This window comes from Tamandua tetradactyla, chromosome 12 (genome assembly GCF_023851605.1).
Source record: "Tamandua tetradactyla isolate mTamTet1 chromosome 12, mTamTet1.pri, whole genome shotgun sequence".
Classification (NCBI taxonomy): domain Eukaryota; kingdom Metazoa; phylum Chordata; class Mammalia; order Pilosa; family Myrmecophagidae; genus Tamandua; species Tamandua tetradactyla.
The window spans coordinates 100078036-100095298 of record NC_135338.1 but is presented as its reverse complement, the minus strand read 5'-3'; the positions used below and the strand labels follow the sequence as shown (position 1 = coordinate 100095298).

The window sequence follows — 17263 nt, the reverse complement described above, 5'->3', positions numbered from 1 at the left end:
ACTGAAAAATATCTTAGCATACATTCATAAAACCTCCGAATGGGAGAAAATTTCAAGAATTTTAAATGATGTATACATATAATCCACTTGAGAAATTTATCTTTGCTTTACTGTGTTTCTTTAAGTTAACTGTCAGTAGGCCAGTTTTCATAAAACATAGCTTTTGGATTTTCAATTATTTATTGGCACTTTAGTATAAAACTAGAAATTAAAAAAGTTTGTTAAAAAATTGAACTCCTTGGGGAAAAAACTCTAAATTTTAAATATTGGGTTAAAATGGAAATTAAAAAGTGCATTTGTGGACTATTTAGAAATCATACAGAATGAAAATACAATATATATAAATTAATGGGAGGAGACCAAAGATAAGATGCACATACACCAAAGTAATAATTTAACTCCTTTTATTAAATAAATTAGAGTGGAAATAAATGATTTACGCATTCAACCCAAGTAGTTAGAAAATGAAGAGCAAACGCACAATAAGAAAGGAAAAAGGAAATAGGTAAACGTAGAAATTAGTAAATGAAAAATAATAGAATTGATAAATCCATAAGCTAGTTTCTTAAAAAGACCATTAAAAGAAATAAATCTATGGCAAAGGGAATAAAGAAAACATATTCATGTTAGAAATTTAAAATGGAATATAATCTTATGCTGAGGAGATCATTTATTTGAATTCTGGGTTTACTCTGTGCTAATAAATTGAACATCTTGATGGAATGGATCATTTTATAGGCAAATATAAATTATCAAAATTGAAGACAAAAGCCTGAATAGACCAATAACCACAGAAGAAATTAAAAGTTATCACAGAACTATCCCTTCACAAGGTGGTTTTTACAGGTGAGTTTTGTCAAACTTCAAGGAACTGATCATTTCCTTGAGCATTAAAAGAAGGAAATACTTCTCAGTTAATTAATGAAGGAAGTATGACCCTCACACAGAAATGTGACAAGATGAAAAAAAATTCTAAATCAACCTCACTTTTAGATGCAGAAAAGTCTAAGTAGTATATCATGTATCAAGTCTAGCAGTACCCGAGAAGAATACTATAATACTTGAAAGAAAGAATGACTCAAAACTAGAAAATGTATTAATGTAATTAACCACAGTAGATGAAAGGAGGAAAATTATTTATCTCAATAAGTATTAAAAAAATTTCATCTTTATCCCAGATATAACATGATAGATTCTCTTGAAACCTCAAGGGATGCATGCCATCCTTGCTGGTTTTTTGTAGTGTTCTTATAATTCTGACTAATGTAAGCCATGCAGGATAAAGAAATTAGAGAGGCTCAAATATTGAAAAGGAAGAGGACTTTTCATTATTTGCTGGTGGCATTCTACCTGAGTAAGTCTCAACTCCACCAAACTCATTTCCCCCTTTTATGTAATAAATATTTATCCTGTACTATTTATCCTGAATTTTACCTGAGATAAAATTCATAGATAATATGCTTTACACATGTTTTTAAATCAATATAATGACCTCACTGCAATGTATAAGCGAAATAAAGGGAACTGACGAAAAAATAACATATACTTGAGTAGGTAGAGGACAGGGCCAAGCTACCATCCAGACTGCGTGGTCAGATGCAGTTCATAACGTATCAACCATCCAGACTGCCGTGGTCAGATGCAGTTCATAACGTATCAACACGATGAGACAACTACAGCTGCAGAGCATAGGTGTGTCATATGATATCACAAATACTGTGAGCAGTTTTGCTCCTGCTATTATTTTCTTTAAATGGTGAATAACCCTTAATAAATTTCCAAATAAAACAAAATATAATATTTCCTTTGTATGTGCCTCTTGGACAAGTCATTAAATCACACTAAAAAAATCTTTGGTTTATAAATAAAATGCAATTAGGTTCAAGGCTTACATTTATAAACATGTCTCTCATCTATACAGATTTTGCAGAATACTTGAAAGTGGGGTTCTCTGTATGGGCGATTATCCCCAGTATTGCAGGAGTGCTAGTGTCCTTGACTCCCCCAGTAGTGGCCTAAATCTTTGTGGCAACAGAGCATGCCTCTGGGTGGGGGTGGAACTCGATTGAGAACAACCAGTCCACCTGAATTAACCTAAGAATCAGCTAAGAAACTATGTTAAAAACAGTAAGAAAGATTAGTGACTGCTTAGAAAATGTATATGGAAAACTTAAAATGCTGTTTCTGTATTTTATCAACATTCATTTGCAATAGTGAGTAAAAACAGATACCATTCACAGAAGTAACAAATACTAAGATGAAGTATTAATCTTAGATTGATAAATAAGAAATGTACAGTACAATACCTTTATGAAGAACTGCAGAACATTGATTGGAATCAGACTTTAATAAAGACAGCATCTTTCTAAATTAACCTGTGTATGCTCTGCAGTTCTTTTCAAAAGTCACCTGTTTTTTTATAGGGGAAAGTGGCTTGGCAAAATTATTCTCATTTCATCTGGAAGAATAACCATTTTTCTTTTAAAAAGAGTGAAATGGATCAAACATGAAAAAATATTGTAAAGCTATAATAAGTTAGTGTTGTTTGAAACAAACTGTATTAGTAACCAACCTAAAGACAAATGATAGGGAGTATGATAAAGACAATGAAAGGATTACCCACTGGGAAATTAAATACAATTAGATCCTTACTGATCTCATATACTAATGTTCATATAAATTAAAATTTTAACATTAAAATTAAATGAGGCCATGAGAATGCTGGAAAAGATGAGTGGCTGTTTATTATGAGGATGAGACAGGCCTTTCTAAACTTGCCATAGAGCATAATTTAAAAATTAAAAACTTATATGTCTAAACTCACCATAAAGGTAAAACATAAATAACAAACAGGAGACTTTTTGTAGTAGATATTACTGTAATCTGTAATATGGAAACAATTATGCCAATAAAGAAAAATGGGAAAAGAACATGAGTAGGCATTTCATTAGAGAGGAAATACAGGGGTGGTAAGTGTATAAGCAAATGTTTCAGCTCAGAGAAATATAAATATAAACAATGCTATTTTTTACTCATCAATTTCACAAACTCAAAAAGAAATTAAAATCCTTTGATTGAAGAGTGTGATATACAAATGATCCTTATTTCTTGTAGAGGATAAAGCATTAAAATCTTTCCATAAACCTGTTTGACAATATATATCAAAAGCTTTAAAGATGTACTTTGATTTCCTTTAGCAATTCTATTTCTAGGAATTTATTCTAAGGAAGTAATTAAAGCTCTGTAAAATGAGTTAGCAATTAAGATTGATCACCATGGTATTATTAAAAAGCTGCAAATAATCTATATTATCTAATAGCCAGGGGTAAATTAAATATTGTGAGTCAGTAGTAACTCATTTCCTTTCAACATGAAAACAACAGGTCACAAAAGTATTTATATCCTGATATGATTTTAAAAGTAATACATATATGTTCATACTGAAAAGGAAATGTACCAAAGGAATAGCAAGTTATCTCTGTATGGTGGTGTCGTAGTTTGGAAGCTGCTGGAATGTAATATACCAGAACTGGAATGGCTTTTAAAAAAGGGAAATTTAATAAGTTACAAGTTTACAGTTCTAAGCCTATGGAAATGTCCAAAGTAAAGGCATCCAAGGATAGATACCTTAACTCAAGGTAGGTCAGTGGGTCAGGAGCACCTCTGTCAGCTGGGAAGGCACGTGGCTGGCATCTGGTGGTCCCTTGCTCCTGGGCTCCTTTGCCTTCAGCCTCTGTTCCTGTGGGGGTTCCTCACTTTGCTTCTCCAGGGCTGGGTGTCATCTCTTGGCTTCCCTCGGCTCTCTCCAGGTTCTTGCTTGCTTACCATCTCATGGTGACATCTGCTGGGCTCTCTACAAAATGCTTCTTCTTTTTAAAGGATTCCAGTAAACTAATCAAAACCCAACTGGAAGGGGTGGAGTCACATCTCTATCTCATCGAAATATCACACCCACAGTTGGGTGTGCCACATCTCTGTGGAGATAATCTCATCAAAAGTTTCCAACCTACAGCGCTAAATCAGGATTGAAAGAAATGGCTATTCCCACAGGATTGATCAGGATTAAAACATGACTTTTCTGGCATAATATTTCAAACCACATAGGTGGATTTGTGGATTTACAGTTTCCTCCTGTTTATTCTGCGTTTTCTAATTTTCTTTACAAAGAATATTTTGCTTTTTAAAGTAAAAACACTGTGTTCTAAATAATATATTTTTTACACATTAAGGTGGTCCTTGTATTTGCTGGGAATTTAGTGTAGTTGTTAGGAGCATGGATGGGCTTTTGATCCAGGCAGAAGTGGACATGTGTCCCAGCTCTGTCACACTTTTTGATCTAGGCATGTTACTTAATTTCACTAAACCTCAGTTTCTTCAACTGCAAAAACTGAAGATAATAAAATAGTAATATTTGCCTTGTTTATAGGGCTGTTTTAATGGTTAAAGAAAATAATTCACATGAGGAACTTGAGTATAGTGCTGGGCACATCAGGAGGACCTCATAAGTGGTGGTGGCATGGCAGGGTGATGGTATTCATCACCATTGCAGAAAATGTAGAGACTCACTGCTTCACAGTACAGATTACCTCTGATTTTATCTCATTTGTAATTCATGCCAGTTTTGTACATTCATTAAATGGGGTAAGGTGAACTGATTTCTTAACTGTTATGTCCAAACTGAACTTTTTCCAAATCTAGTATGAAGTCCTCATTCTGAGCCTCCTTGTAAACCAGGCCCTCTCCTTCCCTGTCTACCACCAATATTCTGTTACAGCAGCCTGCTTCCTTCGCAGTTCTTATCACAATTTATAATTATTTATTTATTCCTTTATTATCGTTGTCTCCACTAAGCTGTAAATTCAGTGGGAATAGAAAATATCTGACTTGTTGACCATTACCTACCTATTCAATACCAAGTCTAGTACCTAAGTGTGCTAGGCCCTCAAAGTGTCCACTGAACCCCTGAGGTGCTATGATTTGGGATGCCAGGCCCAGCCCTCATGACCTGAATGAAGGAGATGTGCAGACACACTTGGATGCATGCATCACTAAGACCACCATTGCCAGAAAAGGGAATCTGGCCCTCACAAATGGGGAGTACAGAAAAATTCTCATTAAGTTCCAGTTGTTAAAATTTACCTTACCTTTAAAAGAAACTTTTTCTGTAAACAAAATGGACATTTCTAAAGATATCTAATTTGTAATAGCTTCCTTTTTTTAAAAGCAAAAGTAGATGTTTCAGGTGACTCAAAAATTGTGAATGCTTTGAAAAATATGAATACTTAGTGAACTATTTATGCTATTTTATATTTGACTTCATTCTTTCAGGTTCACAGTTAACAGAAGAATTTCTATAGTTGGATTTGGCCTGTATGGATCTATTCATGGTCCCACGGATTATCAAGTGAATATACAGGTATACTTTTTTCCTTCACTGTGTAACAGCACACAATTTTACAGTAAGATACTATTTTGACAAATCCAGATTTCAACATAATTGTCAAAGGAAGCAAAGATTAGTATTTTAAGCCTGGAAAATTCTATTTTTTTACCTAGGCAATGTCAGCCTAATAGTTGATCTAAAAATCAGAAATTTCAGAAAATCGGGGTCCATCACAAAAGCATTAGCTTATAAGGGGCTCTCCTTTGTCCAGGAAACCCCTCTATTGTCACTTCCCAGTTTGTACCCTGCTGCCTCGTCCTTTAGGTCCACTTGGTTGTTTCATGTTTGGTTGTTTCAAACATAGCACTATTGCCCAGTCTGAGAGAAAGGAGTTATCTTTCTCTTTCTCTTCCACAAAGAAGAGATTGATTGAAACACATCATTAGTTTTCAAGATCTTATACTTTGTGACACAATAGTTCAAAAAGATCTGGTTCAGTGACAAGTTGAAAAAGATACTAGAAAAGATACCTCACTGCCTCACAAAGATACATTGCTCCAAATGGAAAATTGCATTATTGACTGAGATAATGGAATCATCATGCTCATTTTCTAATCCCATGCACCAGGTTTATAAGGAAATTCAAATGATAAATGTACATTGCTCCTCATATCTCTGTTGCTCTTATAAGCTAGTTAAAAAGTGTTAAATTTTTGATATTTTTAATAAATACGTTCAAATTTCACTGAAATTTTTTATTTGAAATATTTTTAAATAGGTTAGAACATTATTTCCATGTTTTTTAACTGCAGAGAATCCTCAGCAAATCTGTAGGTGGTATAAAAGTTTTCATGGTCCCTCCCCATTGCACTCCATATAGTCCATAACATGTTGTGAAAGTCCTACCCAGTACATCCCATGAACCACTTAAGCAGCCTGTGTAACCTGCTGGCTTGGGGAGGAGAGAGGCCACTGTCAGCCTCCTTCAGTCCTGGAGCCCTCCTTCCTAAGACCAGACCCCCTGTGCACAAACCACAAAGAAGGGCATCAGGGCTAAAAGTCACATTAAAGTGATTAACTATAAATACTATAAATAAAATAAAATTCTCTTTACTTTCTTCCCCTAATGGCTAGTCTCATGCATCCACCAGATATTCTAACTAATAGCCATTTTATTCCTTCATATTGGAGGTGGCGAACTCAAATGCCTACCAGTGATTGGACGTGTCAGTTTAAAGGCGAAAGCAACTCCGGTATAAGAGGCAGTAGGGTCAGGAGGGGATTGTGGAGAAATTCAGCATTTAAATGGGCAGCTACTACATAGCTCCTGCCAGTAGTTGCAATGTGGAAATAAGGGCCCAAGGATGCCAGGGCTTTTAATTTTTCATAAAAGTGAAAAATATGGATCTTCATGTGATATCTTCCCATTTTCCATTTTTAACTATTGACCAATAAAATATTTTGAGTTACATATATTTTGACCAACTCAAATATTTAGAAATAGAGAACACTAGGAAGACCAAACAAAGCCAATCTGAAGCTAAATTGGTCACCGCTTTACAACCTTTACTTTAACTCTTCAATAAAAGTCCAGTCCCACCAGGCAGCAGTTCCTTTCAGTATTAGGTATCCTCCAACTAGCAGATGCAGACCCTGACTTGTCCCTGCTCTTACTCACACCTTATAATTTACTCTATTGATATATTTGCTTTTATTTGATTATACTCTTATCTCCTATTTGTCTGTGAGTTGCCAGAGAGTAAGAAATCTCTCAGATATATACTTCTGGGCATTCACTATATTACTGTGTATTCTGGGTACATTTCGATTCATTTCATCAGCCTTCTCCCTCTCCACCAGTAGTAATTGTGACAATTTTGCTTTAAGTGACCCTTTGAGGATTGTGGCAATTAGAATACTCTGCAGTCTTGCAAAATATCAGGTACATTCTGGAAAATGCTAAAAGGAGAAATAAGTTATTCTGATAACAGTTGCTGAGAGAAAGCAGTTCTGACCAAACCTTTAAAGATGCATGTCAGTATGGGAAGTAAGAATAATGTTAACCTGAAATTGCTATTTTCAATTCCTATAAATCAGCATCTTTTTAACAGGAGTGTATGTTAGAAGCACCTAGAGTGCTTTTTTTGTAATGTACCTCCTGGGGCCTCACCTACTGAGAAATGGGGCATAGAAAGATAAATCTGTACAGTTTAAGTAGCAGGTGTGAACTTAATAGAGATGGCATTTTGCTGTGAATATTAGTCTTGATTCATATGCTTGTTTTATGGAGGGCCACTTCACTGTGTACCCAAAAGGAGAGCTGTGGACTGACTGCTTAAACCACAGCTTTGGATTGATTCAGAGTATTAGATAAAAGCTCCAAAGTATCAAGGAAGATGTGTTGTTGGTTTACATGTTGAGAGTACTAATCAACTTCCATCCACTACCAGTAGGTCTATGGACCATTTTAATCTTTTTTTTAACATTTTTATTGTGAAATATAACATATAAAAAGGAGGTAAATTTCAAAGTACATTGTAACAAGTAGTTTTAGAACTAATTTCAAAGTATGGTATGGGTTAATACAGTTCTTACATTTCAGGTTGTTTGTTCTAGCTGCTTTAAGACACTGGAGACTAAAATGAAATATAAGTATAATGGTTCAGTAGTCATACTCATGTGTTGAATCCTAACTTCTCTGTTACAACTCCTCCTTCTCCTTTGGTCCTTCTCCTAGTCTTTAGGGGTATTAGAGCTGTGCCCATTCTAACTTCTTCATGTTGAAAAGAGATATCGACATTATGGGGTACAGGATACGAGTGGTTGATGCTCTTGGAGAGGCTGGCACCTCTGGGTTTTAGGGCTTATCTGGCATAGGAACCATCTGGAGATTTTAGGTTTCTGGAAAGTAAGCTTAGTGTGTGAGACTTTTGTAGAATCTCAGATAGAGTCCTAGATAGATGTTCTTTAGGGTTAAGAGGCATGGTGTTGGTTGTGGTTTGGCAAACCATAGTAAATAGCAATGTCCAGCTGAAGCTTGTATAAGAGTAGCCTCCAGAATAGTCTTTTAACTCTATTTAAACTGTCTTAGCCACTGATACTTTATTTTGTTACATTTCTTTTCCCCCTTTTGGTCAGGTAGGCATTGTCGATTCCACAGTGCCAGGGCCAGGCTTATCCCTGGGAGTCATGTCCCATGTTGTCAGGGAGAGTCACACCCCTGGATGTCATGTCCCACGTAGCAGAACCACTTAATTTTTTGGGGGGTGGGGGTGGGGGTGTATGGTTGGGGAGTCGAACCTGGGTCTCCCACAAGGAAGGCAAGCATTCTACTACTGAACCACCCATGCACCCCTAGGACCATTTGATTTTGAGATGAGCTTCACCTGAAATTTAATGAGGACAAAAGATGGTAAATTCCTGGGACTATAACAGGTTCTGTTATTTAAGGAGCTCTTATTCCACCTCAACTTTTCTAATATCCCATGGGATAGCAAAATTGTAAAGTGGATTAATGATATTGACTGAGAGCAGTATTGAAAATAATACCCACATGCTGATGATACCACAGGTGTCTAATGCTTTCACATTTTCAAGAGACTTTCATCTACATTTTATAGGAGATAAAATTAGACGGTTATGTGAGTGAGTTTTAAAGACAGTTGGACCTGGGTTTGAATCTCAGCCCTCCCACTGTGACCATGGACAAGTTATGTGACCTCTCTTAACCCTAAGTTTCCATATCTACTATGACAGTAGTTTTGCCTCAGTTTTATGTTTTTTTATGCCTTATAGTTTTATAGTTTATGCCTTATAGTTTTGTGAGGACTGAATGAGATGATACATATCAAGTGTTTGACACAAAGTCAGTTGCTGTCATTTGCTGTTTTATAATTTGATTCTCACAACTATCTTAGGAAGAAGGAAAAACAAAGATTTTTCCCAAATTAAAAGATAATAAAATTGAGGCTCAGAGAAATGAAATGATTTGCTCTGGATCACATTGTCACAATCTAATCCTATGTACCAGGGCACCATCATGCCATTTTTGTTTTTTATTTTAAGTTTTTGTTGAACTGTGGTATACAGCAGAAAAGTGCACATATTTATAAGTAATATACACAGCTCAGTTTTCACAATCGAGCACACTTGTGTAACCAGCAACGAAATCAAGGAACAGGACATTACTAGTACCCCAGAAGGCCCTTCGCGCTCTTTTCCAGTCACTATCCCTGCAGAGGTGACTACTACCCTGTCCTCTAACCATATAGATTGGTTTTGCTTGTTTTATTACTACTATTTTTATTTAACGTATGCAGAAAGGAAAATTTGTAAGTCTCTGCCTCTGCACATGCTATTCCCTCGACTTGGAAGACTTTTCTCTTGCAACCTGGTAAGCTCCGACTTTAGCTTTTAGAATTCTCCTCCCTCCTCCTACCAACCTGTGATAAAAACAGCAACAAAAAGGTCCTCTATTCAGCCTCTTATCTTGTGTACATCTCTCTCAATACAAGTACTGTACAGAATCGTCATTGTTCACACGTCTTCTCTAGTGACTGGAAGCTCCTTACTGGCATCCCTCGGTGCCCAGCAGCTCCCAAGTTGAAAACACAAAACTTTCACATTTTGAATATTCATATCCTGAATAATATATTTAAAATAATTTTAATTTCAGTAAATAATATTTAGACATAGGAAACAGTAAGAAAATTTCCTAGCAACAAGATACAGGCTAGCAAAGAATAAAGGTTCATTTCCCTCAGATATCTAAAATCCACACATTCTAAAAAACCAGTTCCCAAATCATAACTTTTTCCTGGAAACTCTTCTTTCTTGTAGTCAAGCACCAGTTATCTGACATATTCCCCATCCTTACTATGTAAATGATAAAACAGCCATTTTGTCAAACGATTGCAAATGTTTAAAGCCATGTTTGATGGTTTGAGATAAATAGATAAAAGTTACAGCACAGAGATTTAGTAGTCCACTCTGCTATTTCTAAGGGGCTCATATTCTTTTCTATGAAACTTGGGTTTGATTGGTTTAACTTAAATGTAACTTCTTTCTAAAATATTACAGATCATTGAATATGAAAAAAAGCAAACTTTGGGACAGAATGACACCGGATTTAGTTGCGATGGGACCTCTAACACATTCAGGGTCATGTTCAAAGAGCCGATAGAAATCCTACCCAACGTGTGCTACACAGCCTGCGCCACACTTAAAGTAAGAGTCCTTGAGGATGCTCCAGGTGGTGAACTTGAGGGGCTCAGGCTCTGCTCTTCAGTGTCACAGAAAGCATGTTTTAGACAGAAACTGAGAGTCACTGATGGTGGAACCTTTTAGAAGGAAGGGAAAAGAAGCTGGGAACCAAAATATCCACTGCTTGGAGAAAATAAGTGCCTCTCAGCACGGCTCTGTTTTGAAAGAAATAATTTTATGAAGAAGTAGCCCATTGTTTAAGTAGGAAAGTAAATGTTTTACAGAAGATAATTATTTCCTTACCTTTTCACTGTTCTCTAATAGCTAAACTCTATATTTAGTATTTTTAATAATTAACTTTTTAGCAAAAACTTCATTTTTCATTAAATGACAGCATGCAGTTTTATACAGGACCTATCATGAAATTTAACAGATCGTTAATCTAATTAAAATACCACATTAAATTGAGTGCTTATTAAATAAAGATTACTAATGAACTGTTTGTTCTCATTTAGGGTCCAGATTCCCACTATGGCACAAAAGGATTGAAGAAAGTGATACATGAAACGCCTACTGCTAGCAAGACTGTTTTTTTCTTTTTTAGTTCCCCTGGCAATAATAATGGCACATCAATAGAAGATGGACAAATACCAGAAATAATATTTTATACATAATTTAGCATTATGATACATTTTGGCTAAATAGAACCATATGTTCTAGTCTCAAAGACATAAATTGCTGTTCACAAAAAATAGTTTGAGTGTTATGAATATTTATCATTTTAAGAAACATTTTAGTTTCTTAGAGGAAATAGACAAATGTTGACTTACTCTGCATGACTTAAAGGCAGATTTTCCATTTTCTTACAACCAGAGGTGAAATGAGAACTAGGTTTAATTTCTAAAAACAAAAAGCAGCTATTTCAGCTGATTCATGATCTTTTGATAGTTTTATAATGGAAAGATTGACATATATAGCTGGTTTGTTTTGGTTTTGATTTTAACTATTTTGAAGGTTAGATAAGGTGAGATGGGTCAATATTCCTACAGAATTCGTATGAACTCAAATAACTGAAGTCAAAGAATTGAGAAAACTGACTCTTTATATTCAGAGTTTGGAAATATTGAACAACTGTGAAGAAAATAATCTGTTAACATTTGAAATAGTGCTAAAAATAGGCCTAATAAATACACAAGAGAACTTTCAATGCATTTACAGAAAAGGATATTTTGTAATAGTATAGTAATGTGTTGCACAGCAGTTTTAAACTGCGAATGGAATGTGTACAGTAATGTAATATAAACAAAGGCTGTAAAGGTGCAGCCTCAAGACTGGATTCTTGATGACTGAACTATGTCACTCAGCTCTCTGTCAGCATGGGGGTGCTGCGGCCAGACCTCAGGTGAGGTCCTGGGGGCTTCCGGCCGCGGGGATTGGGAGAACACACATCAGGCAGGCCAGCCTTCGGTGATGTCCTGACACAGAGAAACTGAATACAGTGCTAACGTATTCTAACAACTACCCGACCATTTTAAAAGGTACCCAACAGAATCACTCCTGCTGAAAAGTATACTTTCAGTCACATACACGATCTGCCCAAGGAATAAAATGCTCAACGTCTGTGGCATCGTTAATGTCACTGGTGCAGCTATATTAGGAGATAAGAAGTAAATCTGGCAGGATGATATTTATACACTTTTTTATAAAGCACATTATTTTACATAAATGAAATAACAGTCTTTTTCCCCTTGAAATGATTATCTTATGAAAACCTTAAGTGTCATTATGTTTAAGGTATATCTAATTGTGGAAGACGTTTAAAAATCAAATTCTTTTACGTATCTACTTAAAGAATTTTTTCTCAGTAATAGTAATTAGGATATAAAAATTTTTCATCCTAGGTAGTAGTTCATTTTATTTTATTTCACTTATTTTCAAGAGGCAATAAAATGTGTTGGTAGCAGGGGTCTCTTGAAATGGCTAGTGAAAAGGGATAATTTTCTATCTCTGGTACCGGTGACTTTATGGATATAAACCTCAGTTAACTGGAGTAGCTGTGGAACATGTGTTTCTGATTAACTAAAGATTAACTAGCAAATACTCTGCAATAACCATTGTGGTAAATACATATGCCAGTAAGTATGGTGTACCAGAGATAAGTTGATTTTTTTGATGTCTGAGACATTTCCAGTGCCTCAGGTATTTGTCCTGAGCAGCAATGATTAAGACTGAATGTAGCCTTCAGAAGGTACAGGAAGTGGAGAGGCTGACAGTGGGACCTCCCCTGGAATTTTTAAAAAATATCTATTAGCTTTTCATTTTTTTGTCATTAATCTTTTTCTAATAAGAGTTGATATAAGACACCATTTTGGAACAGGGGTGCTAGTTAATTAAGGTTTAACTTTATTTTTTAATTTATGAAAATAAATCAACACAAAGTAAGAATGCCTGGTTGCTCCCTAAAGCAGTTCTAGCTACTGCAGCAAAACTGCTATCCATTCCTTGATCAGGTTTTTGTGTTCTCAGTTTTTCCCCCTATTCTAATTTCAGGAGGTGAGAGAGTAAAGACTGTTCCTATTATTTACTGTTATGTGGGATGACCACTTCACAATTGATCGTTATTAATAATTGCTTCCTCAGAGGTTACCAGGCTCGGGCACTGAGTTTTTCATAAACACTCTGATTTGTTCCCACATCAGTTTGAGGTAAGTACTGTTGTAATGCTCCCATCACAGGTGAAGACATGAGTGTTTTAAAAGATCAAGTGGTGGGAAATGGAGTTCTAATTTTTGTCACCATTCTCAAGCTTTATAATAAGATCCAAAATGATAGTTGGCTAATTTGTATTTACTGTAGAATATAAATATTTCCTATTTTAAGAAAGTGTGATTATTCCAGTATCTACACAAAAAAAACTGAGATTGATTTTGTTTGTATTATTAAAGGGTTCTTTCTTTTAGGACCATGTCAGTATTACCTATAGTTTTAAAGAAAAAAATTGCCTGGGAATAGACAACCTTGTAGGACATTAAGAGAGAGCCATGCCTTCAAAGGCTTCACATCAAATGCAATGTCTTAAAACTTGTTGCTCCAATTCCTTTTCTAATTCCTTTTCCCTCAGACCACTTTTCCTTTCTCCTTCTTTGTTTTAGTCATCCAGATTCAAAACTGGGGAGTTGTCCTTTGAGCTAGACATGATGCATCTTTTATGGGAGGGCTAATGCCATGGCAGCTCCAACCCCTGAGCTACCTAGTTTATTTGCTCTTTTGTATACTCTTCATTTTTCAGACCCCTTTTCCTTTTTCTTCATTGGGAAACCTAAGCAAGATTTTTTTTGTTTTTTGTTTTTATGGAACTCTATTAAAAACTGAAGGAAAATGAAAAGGAAATGAGATGGGAACCAGCAAAAACATTTTTACAAAGGGTTTTCTGCATTTGGATCTTAGCCCCTGTTCCTTCTCTTGCCACTGGGCAATCTTTCTTTCCATTCTGCCTTTCCCCTTCCCTTCCAGAGGCAGAGACTTGGGTAGGAGCAGCAGGTCAGGTGTGCGGTTCTGGTGGCAGATGGGGCTGATGGTTTTCCCTCCTGGGCTGTGTGATGTCCCCATCCTCCCATCCCTGACTCGCCTGTGGGGAGGATGGAGCAGTTCTTCTTTCGCAGGGCACCTCTCTCTCTCTCTTTCTCTCTCTATCTTTCTCTCTCCCTCTCCCCCTCTCCCCCTTCACCCAACTAATCACCTGCCACATACCAAAATTCACTATTGCAGGTGGCCCCTTTATTTCCATCACAATGTCAAGGCTCTAATTGAGGCTGTCATGACTTTACCCAAAACAAATTCTACAAATGACTGTATAATGCTGATTGAGCTTTTGTGCTTCAGTTCTTACGTGATAAATAAAATAAGATTTTGGTTTAACACTTGGATGGCTTTCTCCCTCTACCCAAGCCTCAGGCTAAGTGGCCTCATGTGCAGGTGGACAACCCATCCAAACCTAGTCTTCCGTTTTCCTCCCTTACCTCCAATAACCTTTACCATTCCTTGTCAGCCATTCCTTCTCATGACTACACCATATACCTTGTGGAATTGCTCTACCCCTGAAACAGTAAATCCAGACAACCCACTTTCTGACCATAACCTCTGATGTTTCTTCCAGCTCTCCCTACATTCCAGTTATATTTGTCATTGACGTCAAGTGCTAGTCCCTGGACCTTTGTTCTTTCTGTCAGCTCTCTTCATTCCTTCTCTACTCAGTTAGGCGCCACCTTTGCTCTGTAGTCGCTTTGACCATTTCACCAATAACCCTTAACACATTACCTGAAGCAATCCATTTGTCTGCCTTCTTCAACTTCTGGGTTGCTGAATCCAGGTATTTAAAAGCATTTAACTGTGCAGACAAGAGCCACGGTAATGTCATGGTCTGTATCCTCCGCCCGTGCTGCCAAGTGAGAGTGTTTGCACAGTCATTCTGTACCGTTCTCCACAGTGGCTGTGCAAATAATCCACTTCCTCACCCTTAGCTGGTGAGAGAAATTCCAATCTACCACCAAGACCTATTTACATACCTGTACATGCACCTAAGCTTCCCTCACTTACAAAGGAAGGGGTGTGGGTGTCCGAAAGTTCCTTAATGTCACACCCCTCCAGATGCCAGTTACTCCTTCACAGTTAAGTGACTGGCTGTTTCTTTTACCTCCTTGGCTTACTCCTTGCCTTCTTACTTAGCAAGTATGGTTTCTGTTTCAGCCGCTCCTCTGAACCTGCTCCCACCTGAGTCAAAAACACCATACTTTTAAATCCTTGGACACTTCTCAGACTTTGCATGTCCTGTTTGTGGCATTCAGTAGTACTGCCCTCTTTCCTCCTGAAGCACCATCCCTTGACTGCTGTTACAATGGCACTCCTGCCACTGGCCATTGTCCTTTTTTTAGAAAAGAAAACAAAACAACTTTTTAAAAAATAATTTTGAACTTACAGGACATTTGCAGAATAATCCAAACCCTATACAGACAAATTAAACATACCCCCAACCTCCCAAATACCCAGATCTTTCAATTTTCACATTTTGCTCCCTTTGCTGTATCAGTCTGTCAATCATCTGTCTCTTTCTATGTCTGTCTATCTTGCTGTCTGTCTATGTATCTGTTTTCTGAACTTTGGAGAGCAGGTTGCACACTTCATACTCCTGAACACATAATACTTCCATGTACATTTCCTGTGAACAAGGATATTCACTTAAATAATAACCTTAAGTGCAGTCATCACGTTCTAGAAATTTAACATTCATATAAAGCTTACATTTTCAATTCCATTTTTTATGACCCAGTAATGTCCATTTGAACCTTTTCTCCTCCATTCTTCGGTTCCATCCAGTATCAGGTACTGCAATTTTCATTAACTCTTTAGTTTTTCTTTTTTTTTTTTTAATTGTGGAAATACATATCCCATCCCAACCTCTCCCAAACACACCATTCAGTGTTATTAATTACATTTATAATGTTGCAGTTCCCTCATTACCATCTATTACTGGAATTTTATGTTCACCCCAAACTGAAACTCCTGCACTCATTTTGTACTGAATCCCCATTGCCCCTGTCCCTCAGCCCAGTCACCTGTGCTCTAATTTCTGTTGCTGTTTTGAGAGCTGGAGCCATTATTTATGACTTTTTAAGTGTTTTTTATTGTGTGTGAAATATATATATATATATATACACACACACATACATATGTATATATATATATACACAATTTTTAGTTTTGTATGCTGTATGGTGGGGGTCACATTTTATTCTTTTTCCATGTGACTATCCCATTATTGCAGCAGTACTTGTTTTGTTTTGTTTTGTTTTTTTTGGGGGGGGTAGTGCATCGGCCGAGAATCGAACCTGGGTCTCCCGCATCCCAGGCAAGAATTCTACCACCGAACTACCTTTGCACCCCACTATATATACAATAATTTTTAAGTACATTTTAACAAGTAGTTATAAAACAGACTTCAAAGTTTGGCATGGGTTACAGTTTGTCCACAATTTCAGGTTTTTCCTTCTAGCTACTCCAAGACACTGGAGTCTAAATAGAAATATCAGTATGATTTAGCAGACTCACTTGTTAAATCCTATCTTCTCTGATACAGCTCTTCCTTCTCTTTTGGGCCTTCTCCCAATCTTCAGGGATATTTGAGTTTTGCCCATTCTAACAACTCATGTTTGAAAAGGGGTGTCAACAATATAGGATAGGGGGATGGACCTGGTTGATGCTCTGGGAGAGTCTGGCATCTCTGGGTTTTAGGATTTATCTGGCCTAGGAACCATCTGAAGGTTTTAGTTTCTCGAAAATAAACTTAAACTGTGTTAAACTTTTGTGGAATCTCAGATAGAGCCTTGGGTGTTCTTTAGGGTTAACAAGAATGACGTTGGTTGGGGTTTAACATACTGTGGCAATTAGCAATATCTAGCTGAAGCTTGCATAAGAGTAGCCTCCAGAATAGCCTCTCAACTCCATTTGAACTCTCCTAGTCACTGATAACCTTATTACAATTCTTTCCCCCCTTTTGTTACGGAAGGCATTGTCAATCTCATGGTGCCAGGGCCAGGCTCATCCCTGGGAGTCATGTCCCATGTTGTCAGGGGAGACTCACCCCTGAATGTCATGTCCCATGCATCAGGGAGGGTAATGATT

At 36.7% G+C, this 17263-nt stretch overlaps 1 protein-coding gene across 1 annotated transcript in view; it reads left to right on the top strand.

Annotated features, from left to right (window-relative positions):
- Window positions 1–11339, top strand: part of BTBD1 (BTB domain containing 1) — a 73163-nt gene extending 61824 nt beyond the window's left edge. Inside the window, exons 6-8 of the mRNA XM_077124324.1 lie at window positions 5329–5416; window positions 10463–10609; window positions 11101–11339. Coding sequence (XP_076980439.1) covers window positions 5329–5416; window positions 10463–10609; window positions 11101–11259 — 394 coding nt within the window. The 3' untranslated portion in view covers window positions 11260–11339. The remainder of the gene's footprint in view (window positions 1–5328; window positions 5417–10462; window positions 10610–11100) is intronic.
- The last annotated feature ends 5924 nt before the right edge of the window (window positions 11340–17263 follow it).